Source organism: Canis aureus, chromosome 22, assembly GCF_053574225.1.
Source record: "Canis aureus isolate CA01 chromosome 22, VMU_Caureus_v.1.0, whole genome shotgun sequence".
Taxonomy (NCBI): domain Eukaryota; kingdom Metazoa; phylum Chordata; class Mammalia; order Carnivora; family Canidae; genus Canis; species Canis aureus.
Window position 1 is genome coordinate 25,028,384 of NC_135632.1, and position 10,948 is coordinate 25,039,331.

A 10,948-nucleotide genomic window follows, 5' to 3' on the forward strand; every position below is an offset into this window, starting at 1 on the left:
AGAACATTCTAAAGACCCAACTCTATTACTGTCTGTAACAGAGAGAACAATGAACAATATTGTGACTTAGGATTTTGCTGTGAGCTCCACTTATTTGCTTATCTGTTTTTCTTTTGATTTTAGTGACTCCAAAAATCCCCAAACTTCTACATTTTTAAGTTCAAATAAGTGAAAATTATTTTATTTTTCTCATTAGTGACCACCTTAGCCAACTTCTACAACAGATCATTTTTATGTAGCGGTTACTATGTGCCCACATGCATTATTTTAAGTGTTTCACATGCATTATCACTTTTAAGCTTCACTATAGGCCTGCACACAGGGCTCAAGACAGGTAAACAGTAAATATTCTATTCAAGGTCCACAGCTAATTAAGCTGGGATTTGAACATTGACTCCAGCATCCTTTATCTTAACCAATAAGTTAACAATTCTCTCAGCACCCAAAATTTTCATGTGCTAATACTAGCAATCAACACAAATCATCTTCAATTAGTAAGTGACTGTTACTAATAAGAGAAATCACAATCAGGTACAGGAGTTTGCAAATTGTTCTTTCTAATTTTTGTTACGTGATTTTTAGTTGGAACAAAAATGCAAATATGTGTTTTTGTCACAAATAAAAATAAGTAATTGTTATATGTGCAGATATATATGTATGCATTCATAATAGAGAAAGGATGGTTGATGTTTATTATGCTAAACTTATAAGGACTCTGTGATGTAGGCATTATCCTTGCTTTATAGATGCAGAAGTTTGAAGGTCAAGTAGGAAAGTGAATTGAATACTCAGAGCCCATTTTCTTTCTGCTGAGCTCATCTGCTTCAATTAATGCGTGTGCATACACATATACACACATACATGCAAACACACAGAATAGAGTTTCTTACATGCCCCACCAGTGGGCATTGTCAAGGACACAATATTCCTAGCAACCTTCCTACTTTAGATTTTCAACATGCCCTCATGGTTATCTGTCTACCAAGGGATTTTCCCATCTTGCCAGTTGGTTTAAAGTAAGGAGTTGACTCTGGAAAACAGTGTGAAGATTCCTCAAGAAGTTAAAAATAGAGCTACCCAATGACCCAGCAATTATACTACTGGTATTTACTTCAAAGATACAGATGTAGTGAAACGATGGGACGCCTGCACTCCAATGTTCATAGCAGCAATGTTCACAATAGCGAAACTGTGGAAGGAGCTACGATGTCTTTTGACAGATGAATGGACAAACAATATGTGATTATATATATATATCATATATATACATATATATGTATATTGTACATATATATGTATATTGTATATATATACATATATATATACAATATGTGTATATATATATATATATATACACACAATGGAATGTTACTCAGCCATCAGATAGGATAAATACCTACCATTTACTGTGACATGAATGGACTGGAGGGTATTATGTGGAGTGAAATAAGTTAATCAGAGAAAGACAATTATCACATGGTTTCACTCATATGTGGAATATAAGAAAAAGTGAAAGGGACCATAAGGAAAAGAGGGAAACTGAGTGGGGGAAAAACCATGGTAATATTTCTCTTTTTTAAAAAATTTACCTATTCATGAGAGACAAAGAGAGAGAGAGAGGAAGAGACACAGGCAGAGGGAGAAGCAGGCTCCATGCAGGGAGCCCGATGTGGGACTCGATTCCAGGACCCCGGGATCACGCCCTGAACCAAAGGCAGACGCTCAACCACTGAGCCACCCAGGCATCCCAGTAATATTTCTTAATGTAAAAAATTACTGTTAATATATTTGGGTAGATCAATTGTATTGTGGGTTTTTAAAAAATAAGTCTTATCTTCAGGCTATACTCTTGAGATGTTTGCTGATGAAATAAAAGGGTATTTGGGGGAAAATAAATAAAGTAAGGGCCTGAATCCCCCTCTGGTGGATAGAGAAAGTTAACAAAGTGTTAACAACTGGTCACATCACTTCTTGTCTCAGCCCAGCTATTAGTCTGCCTGAAGTTTAATGAAGTATGGAGAATAAAGCCTTTTTGGTTTGCTTACCTTTTTCAGTGCAGATTCTGTGAACAACTTCATTTTTAATGTTTCTTAAAGAATCGAAGTTCTGCCCAAAGTTAACCCTTTCTTCTTCCCCAGCAATTTGTTGGAGTTGTATTTTATCAGCCTCCCCAATGCCAACTGCATGAATGGTGATTTGTTCATCCCTTAATCTCTCAGCAGGCTTCAGCACTTCATCTTGGGATTTCCCATCAGTCAGCACAATGAGGTGACAGGGAATCTCGCTTATCCTATGCTTCCTATCCTTCTTTATTATTGACAGCATGAAATCCAGGGCTTTCCCAGTATGAGTATTTCCTTGGAGTTGCTCAATGTTCAAAATAGTCTTTCTTAAGTCCATATCATTAGAACTGGCATTGATATAAAATTCCACTCTTATTTTATCTGAATACTGCACAGCTCCAGCTTGGACTTTGTCTGAGCCAATGCTGAACATTCCTGTCACCGCCAACATAAATTGCTTGATTTGCTCAAACCCTTTTGTATTTATGCTGGTTGAGCCATCAATGAGGAAATAGATATCAGCTTCTTTTGTATCTATACAGCCTGTAATAGAAAAAGTGGAAAATGCATTTTTTGTTAATTAGAATCTGGAGAGAACTTTGCAAGAGGGTAGAGGAATACGAGGCCATGAAGGTTCTAGAGAATGAGAACTCTTCATCATTTGCACCGAGTCGGTTTGCTTCATCAAATCTGTCCACGCTCATTTTCTCTATTGAAATTCATAATAACATGATGGGGGAATTGAAACAGAGTAGTGCACAGTGCTTTGTCTAAGGTCACACAGCCAGTTAATTAAAAGGAAGAACCAGTTTCCCAAGTCTCCAGGCTGTAAGTTAAATTGTTTTTCTTGTATTGACACATGACTTCTCAGACAGTTTATGGCTTATCACTTCTTGAGAAATGGAATGGAGGAGATGACCTACTGCCCTTACTTCTTTGATAACTTCTTTTTCCCAGAGCAACTACAACATCATATGTAAAACTAGAACCAGACCAAATTATTTTTTTTACTTATGTGGTTTATCATTGCATTCAGAATCCAAAATTTAAAAATTGGACTGAACTTTCTCCTTGTTCTCCTCTTGGACCCTATTTTCAGTAATTCTTCATCTTTTTTTTTAATCTTTTTTTTTTAAAGGAGAGAGATTTTTAAAAATTTTTTTATTTATTTATGATAGTCACACAGAGAGAGAAAGAGAGGCAGAGACATAGGCAGAGGGAGAAGCAGGCTCCATGCACCAGGAGCCCGACGTGGGATTCGATCCCAGGTCTCCAGGATCACGTCCCGGGCCAAAGGCAGGCGCCAAACTGCTGCGCCACCCAGGGATCCCAGTCATTCTTCATCTTATTGTGCTCCAGTCACACTAGGCTGCTTTCTGTACTTTGAAAGTACCACAGGGCTTTTGCAATTACCCTTCTCTCTTCCTGGAATAGTCTGCCCCTTAAATATTCACATAGTTGGTTCCTTCTTATCTCATCATGGATATGCCAACTCAAATGCCAGTTCTTCAAAAAGGCCCTCTCTTCCCCTCTAGTCAAAGCACTCAATCATTGCCTTTCCTATTACCTTATTTTCTCTATTATACCCATACTTTTTGAAGTTATCTTATTCATTTGTTCATGAGCACAGACTACATCCTGCCACAAAGTGTCAGCCCTGTGAGAGCAGAAACTGCCTACTTCTCTGTTTCTACCCAGTACACCTGGTACATCACAAGATTTCAACAAAAATTTTTTTTAAAAAAAGAGCTCTCAATGTCCCCTACTTTGTTGAATAGAGTCTCTGAAAGCATGCTTTAACTTTATTAATTGTCTATTTACAACTCTATCAATGACTCACTGAATTTGGGTAGGAGAAAGAACATACTTTTAACATTTAAGTTTTTTTGTGCAATTATCTGGTTGAATATGTGAAAAAATCTTTAAAATACAAGATAATTCAGTCATTGTGTGATATTTTCTTTCTTGATAGCTTTTTGGCAATTTGTAACTCTTGGTACTACTTCAGGCTATGGAGACTTGGTCTTTTTTTTTTTTTTTTTTTTTTTTTTTTGGAGACTTGGTCCTTAAGAAATCAGAAATACTGGAAGTTTGGACCTGAGAATTTAACTATGAAATCAATACATAAAATATTAGGGCAAAGATAAGTTTATCTGCAAAAGACAGGATTAATCCCCAGCCAGCAAAACTTAATAGCCACCAGAATGGATTGATTTATATACCTAATGAAGAAGAATCGGGTGTTTTTCAGAAAAAAGACAGTGGTGGTCAGCAATGAAGGAGAGAAAAAAATGTAAGTCACAGTGGATAACTAAGGCAATGCCCATTCAACCTACCTGGAGCTGTACTAATATACTAGTCACCAGTCACACATTGCTATTAAAAGGTAAACTTAAACTACTTAAAATTAAATAAAATTCAAAAATCAGCTCTTTAGTTTCTCTAGCTACACATTCCAAGTGATTAACAGCCCCATGTAGGTAGTGACTATCCTATCCAACATTGTAAATATGAAACATTGCCATCACCACAAAATGTTCAATTGGACAATGCTGAAGAAGAAGAATGTGTTTCCTGGCCCAAAGGTCTCACTTGTACAGTTTTATAGATAGATAAATTTAGATAGATAGAATTTATAGATAAATTCACTATCTATCTATCTATCTGGAGAGATAGATAGATATTTTGACTTTAATATAGAGTCATCTACCTGCTTGAATGCTACTAAACATTTTAATCATAAAACTTATTCCATTGCTCTGATTCTGCAACCTCCAGCAATCTCTTGATTTCAATTTAGCTTCTCAGTAGGTATGCCTATAGGGAGATAATGTACTTCTCAGAGGACGTGAAGGTCCAGGCCTGGGTACTGGTAGTTCTTATCATAAATATAATTGTCAGTCTTTTCCCATATATCAGTCTCTTGGTTTGATTAATGTGATTCCCTCCTTGATTTAATGAAATCTGACTTTTCAGACTGGGTACCTACTCTGTGACAGATGCAGATACCATGACTAAGTCCATGTAAATTGGTTCTCTGTGTTTGACCATTCTGAAACTACAAAGCTGGCCATCACACTCTAGACCATGGCAAACTCACTAAGGTAGAGGTTCTCAAACATTGCTAACAGGAGTTCATAGGGGAGCTTACTAAAGTGCAAGTGCCTAGACTGTACTCTGAGACTGATTCATTAGGTTTTGGTGGGGGTAGGGGGGCTGGGCCAATGAATTAGTAATAAACTCCCCAGGAAACTCTGATAAGTTTACAGCAGATGCTGTTGGTGCTTAGCCTGTACCCCCCTCAAACCCTTTACCATTTCTGTATGTGCTGGCTCCCAGTGCTCTCACTCCGAGGGCTCGTACCTATGTCTATTTGTGGGTGGGCTACACTCAGGGTGCTGGAACGCTCTTTGCCTAGGCCTTGAGGAAGCGCCTGGAAATTTACATTCTATCATGTGCTAGAATATAAATTCTCAAGCTATACTGTCCCTGACCGGGACAATTCTAAGGTTTAGCCTACACTGTCTCTAGAATGGCCCTGTGTAATTGAACCTCCATAGGACTTGGCTTATCATCCTTCCCTTCCTGGTCCCAACCCTCACCTTCCTACCAATCTCTAGTTTTCCCTGGGTATATTTTCTAATATCTCAATTTCTCATGAATCCTTCTCTGGCATCTACTTCTGAGGAACCCAACCTAAGTCAGGTACCAATTTTTTGAGAGCCACTGAATTAATAAGAAGCCACCACCTACTGAGGCCTCCTGAAGAACAGCTATCCATCCCCCTTGGGTGGGTCTTGCCCCTAGCCTTGGTCCCATGACTTCCCATTTAGAATTTCTATAATGAAAATAATCATTTTTGTCACCTCATTGCAAATTCTTTAAGAGAGACCCCAGTATATATCCCTCCTATGCCCTAATAGTTGGTACTAGACCAATGTGGCTGCCACTCTGAGGAACTGCACCACATGTCACTCGGGAGGTAACAGAGGACTTATTTCTTGCTGCTGTGTGTAATGTATATGCACCACAGGAAATCCAGGGCTGGCCCAGGATGCATTCTTAAACCTTCAATTGATGGGTCTGGGTTTAAAATTAGCCTTTAATATCATTGGAAGATTACAATTCTTTTCCATGTGAGTGCTGCCAAATTCCAGGTCCAATTGTTCAGAAACATTTTATCTGCAAAGGAAATGTGTGAAGACAGCAGTTTTCTCAGAATTAGGTAAACACAAAGTCATGTCAAGTATCTCTTGGCATATATCTTTGAAAAGAGCTTATTAAAACTACAGCAGATTCACAGGGCCTCTTAAATAGGATATCTTCACTAGAATGATGGAAGATAAAAATAATAGAAAAGATTAAAAAGTGCAAAAATACTCATGGTTGTGTGTAAAGATACAGGTGCAAGGATGATAATATCCAAAAAGAAGGGCAAAACATAATTATTCATAATTACTTTTATAATAAGAAAAGTATTTTTTTAAACATACCAGTTCTGTCAAGGTCCTTTTGCCCAGCACGAACAGAAATTTGAGACCAAATTTCATTCTGAAGCTTTTTCTGGAAGTTATTACTGTAAGCTTCTAAGTCTGCATAGGACTTGAGCATGGAAACCATTTGTCTCGGAGGGTAAGACACTATTTCTTCTAACTGGGTGTCATTAGCCCCTTGGATGTTCATGGCAAACACAGTCACATCCTGCAGCCGAAGTTGTAGTGCGGCATCACGCACCTCATCAGTTGATGGTCTGTGAGTGACCAAGACTGCGATCTGAGGCACTCCTTGTGCCCTTCTGCTGCCACTTGACTCTGAGAAGGCTTCTAGCCTCATCTTCTCAATGGCAGCCCCAGCATGGGATTTCCCAGCCTGGAAAGAAAGCTTCTGGATTTGCTCCTGAAATTCATACTGGCTTGTGCTTGAATTTAGAAGGGAAATCGTCTTGGCTCCATCACTATAACTCATAAGTCCAAGGCGTGTGCAGTTGTACCTCATATCCATGGAGGCAGTAATGTTCCTCAGGAAATTCTGCAAGTTCCTTAAATCTTGTCTGGTGCCAACAGACTCATCCACTAGGAACATGAGGTCAGCTAGTGAATCTCTCTGACAGGCCATTGGGAGAGGAACTATGGAGTGAAAAAAGTATGAGGATTAGTACAAACCACTGGCCCAGAGTCAGAAAGACACTTTACAGATTGTCAAAAGGCATTAGTGAAAATAGAGGCAGTCATGACAAATGTAGTTAGCATTGCTTTCTTTTAATAAAAAACAGATAAAAATTTTTAACAAGACTTACAAGGTCACTGACTTCAGAGTCTTTACAACAATGTTCCTTCTATCTGAAGAGTGCTTCTTACCAACTTTTATATCCACCACCACCACGATGATCTTCATGACCATCATCACCACCAATATGACCAACCCACCACCAACCACCACTCACCTCTACTACTCTTACCTCCACCACCATCACCACCCACCAATTCCCCCACATCCACTTCCACTATCATCACCAACATCAATAAAAACTAACAGCCACCTGTATCTTCACCTTCACTTCACTATCACCATTGCCATCTCTACATCTACCTCTGCCACTACCAACAATTACCAACCACCATCACTATCACCAACTATCACCATCACCACCATCTCCATGTCCACCACCACCTCTGTGTCCTCCACCACTAGTATGACTACCACCACAATCACCACCACCACCACTCTCAAGTGCTAGGATGCAGGGATGCAGAAATATCTCTGACCTCAGGAAGCTGACATTCTATAGGGAGGGCAGATAGTTAAATTAGATTATTTCAGTGCTCACAAGGAAATAAAACAAGTAAGTCAATTGAGTTATTATTATGGGGATGTGGGATGATGACTAATTTACTTGAGATATAAAAAAGTCAGGAAAGTCCCCTCCAAGAGCATCACATTAGGCTGAGGCATTTAGAGACAGATTTAACCACATGTTCTGAAGGAAGAATAATTCTGGCAGAAGGGACAGGAGGAGGTAGGAACAAGCAAGAAGAACAGAGTGGCTGGTGACAGTGAGTGAGGGGAGCAATGATGGATGAGGCCAGAGAAAAGCAGTGCCTAAGTCATATGGGAGTCACACGATCTTATTTAAATCTTTAAAATATCACCCTAGGGATCTCTGGGTGGCGCAGCGGTTTGGCGCCTGCCTTTGGCCCAGGGCGCGATCCGGGAGACCCTGGATCGAATCCCACATCGGGCTCCCGGTGCATGGAGCCTGCTTCTCCCTCTGCCTGTGTCTCTGCCTCTCTCTCTCTCTGTGTGACTATCATAAATAAATAAAAATTTAAAAATAAAATAAAATAAAATAAAATATCACCCCAGTTGCTGAGGGGAGATAACAACTTCAAGGATGTCCAGTAAGAAATACTTGCCCTAGTCCAGGAAAGAAATAATGTTTCTTGGACAAGAATAATAGCAAGTAAGATGAAACAACAGGGTAGTTTTGATACATGAATTAGATGTAGAACAGAGATGGTCTGGATAGTAAACTGGATGTCAGTGTGAAGAGACAAAGAAGAAGTGGTGAAAACTAGGTTTTGGCATGAACTATGAGTTGATATTGGTGGTACCTTTTTTCAAGATAGGGAAGACAGTAAGAACAAGTTGCAAGAGGGATCGAGTTCCATTTCAAACATGCTAAGTTTGGGATATTATTGAAGATGCCAGGTAAGCAGTTGGTGGTATAAATCTGGAATCCCAAGAACAGTACACCATATGCACAGAAAATGCCTACTCCAGGCACAGGTGGAGGAACTACATCTGTGGAAAGCGTAGCCAAGAGATAAGCTCAATCTTGCCAAGAGCAGCCCGTTAGGATTGTGAGTTCTAGAAGCCAGAAGATATGCCTTACTTATCCTTACCATTGCAGTACGTGATGCCTAGTGAGAACTCAAATGAAAAATACTTCTCATAAATCTACCAATGTACTCTGCACCCACACAGTTGGCTGAAACAAACTCCCAGCATGACCTACTTGGGTTAGTATTTATTTGCAAATAGCAATTACTGTGAATAATAGTAAACTGTGTGCCAAATGCCATACAAGCCATCTCATCCATATCAAGGTAGGCATTATTATCCTCATGTTATGGTAAGGAAATTGAAACTCAGAGGTTAAGTAACTTACTCAAGGCCATTAGTAGCCAATCCATGGTTTGAATCTAGACCTTACTTACTCTGAAGTTCTTACTCCTAACTTCTAAAGGCAAGGATAGTTGTCCTATCAAGCAAAACCTTGTTGCGCTATGTTGCTGTGAAGTAAATTAGGAGAGAAGCACAATAGTGCACAGAACCCTCTAAGAAGGTGGAAAAACAAAGCAGCCACCTATAGGGTTGGAGGATCCCAGGTCCCCAGGGTGGAAGGTTACAGGACGGTTTCTCTTCTGAAGGAAGAATATAAACCATAAGAACTTGCTATTTCCCCAAGGCAGCAGGAGTGAGAAATCAAGAAAATGGAAGGAAAGGGATTCCCTGGTGTCTGGTGTCTCAGGAGCAACACTAACTGTGGCAGAGCCTTGTAAATACTCACTAAAACCCATTTCCTCTTCTTGGGCATAGAGCTAGACCTGACATCCTTGTCTCACTTGCAATTAGGTGTGACCTTGGGATTATGACCTGGATAATAAAATGTGAGCAAAAATAATGTCTGTCTCTTCCAAACTTATCCCATAAAACTCTCCCATTAGTGATCTTTCATCTTTTTTCCCACTCACCAGCTGTAAAACAATCCCCAGGGCACCTTGGAAGTCATACATGAAGATAGAAGACCCTCCACCAACCCAAGTATCTGAATAGAGGAGAGGCAACTGGTCACCTTGAGCACAAGACCTATAATGTTACAAGGGAAATAAACTTCCTATTATTCAGGGAATCTATTGGTTGCTAAGGCTTGAACTGGCTCTACTACAAAATCAAGCCATAGCTATAGCCATGGAATCGGTAATGGTGGGGCAGAAAGGAAGTTTGAAGGTCATCTCAGCTCCCATGATTTACAAATGAGAAGACTGATGCAAGGCTCAGAGATGACATCACTTCCCCAAGTTCACACAGCCACCTAGTGGCAGCGTCTGGGGCTTCTGACCTGGTGTTCAAAGAGCTTTGTACCACAGCAGGACTTCCTTAAGTCTTGGAACCAGATAGTACCTGCTCAGAATGGCCCATCATTGCCTGCAGAGTGCAGAGGCAGCCAGGAAATCCATTCTGCCAGGAAGTCTTTCCACCTTAGTCTGGAGAGAATGGTGGAAGCCTCTCATGAATATGGCACACTTATTGAGTGCCTCGCTGGGGTTGTGCACTGGCTCATCCTGCCTGCCCATCAACACCTCATGGGCAGCTTCCTGTCTCAGTTTATCCATTCCTTCCTAATGCTGTCTGGGATCACCTGCCAAGTAAACTATTTGTACTCAAAAATCTTCTGTTTTGAGGTCTTTGTGGAAAACTCGCTTAAGACACAAAGCATTTTTCATGTGAGACATTGTAAGTCATGGGAATGGGATTATAAATATTCCTCCTTTTGGCCTAGGGGATCAAGAATAAAATCAGATGAGAAGGAGAACTTTCACATTTCTGTGTGAAATACGGGGATTTCCAGGGACCGGCAGGAAGGCAGATATGGGACCTGGTGGTTCTGGTGAGTGGCTGCTTAGGGAAAAAGCTGAGAAACAGCCCTCCCTTGACCTCCCCACCAGGGAAACCAGCTGCAGTGACTGAAGTAAGATGTTGCTGTCAAGCTGCTATGTACACACAACAGGCATCAACATGGATGATGGAGCCTGAGAGGAATGGTCTGTACTGCCATATGAAAAACTCTCAGTGGCTCTCAGAAAATAAGTTGGGGAAAATTT

General features: G+C 40.1%; 1 protein-coding gene and 1 long non-coding RNA gene across 7 annotated transcripts in view; one reads left to right on the top strand and one right to left on the bottom strand.

Annotated features, from left to right (window-relative positions):
* COL6A5 (collagen type VI alpha 5 chain) overlaps positions 1-10,948 on the bottom strand; it is a 129,855-nt gene that overhangs the window by 75,395 nt on the left and 43,512 nt on the right. The window contains exons 4-5 of the mRNA XM_077865238.1: positions 6,557-7,189; positions 2,046-2,606 (exon numbers count right to left, since the gene is read on the bottom strand). Of these exons, the coding sequence (XP_077721364.1) occupies positions 2,046-2,606; positions 6,557-7,189 (1,194 nt within the window). The remainder of the gene's footprint in view (positions 1-2,045; positions 2,607-6,556; positions 7,190-10,948) is intronic.
* Positions 1-10,948, top strand: part of LOC144293915 (uncharacterized) — a 49,829-nt gene that overhangs the window by 21,841 nt on the left and 17,040 nt on the right. For 4 of the 6 annotated variants that reach the window (XR_013361271.1, XR_013361273.1, XR_013361272.1 and 1 more), the window contains one exon: positions 9,821-10,492. The exons of 1 other annotated variant lie outside the window; for it this stretch is intronic. This is a non-coding gene — a long non-coding RNA (uncharacterized LOC144293915). The remainder of the gene's footprint in view (positions 1-9,820; positions 10,493-10,948) is intronic. One more of the 6 variants, XR_013361274.1, reaches the window with a different exon arrangement.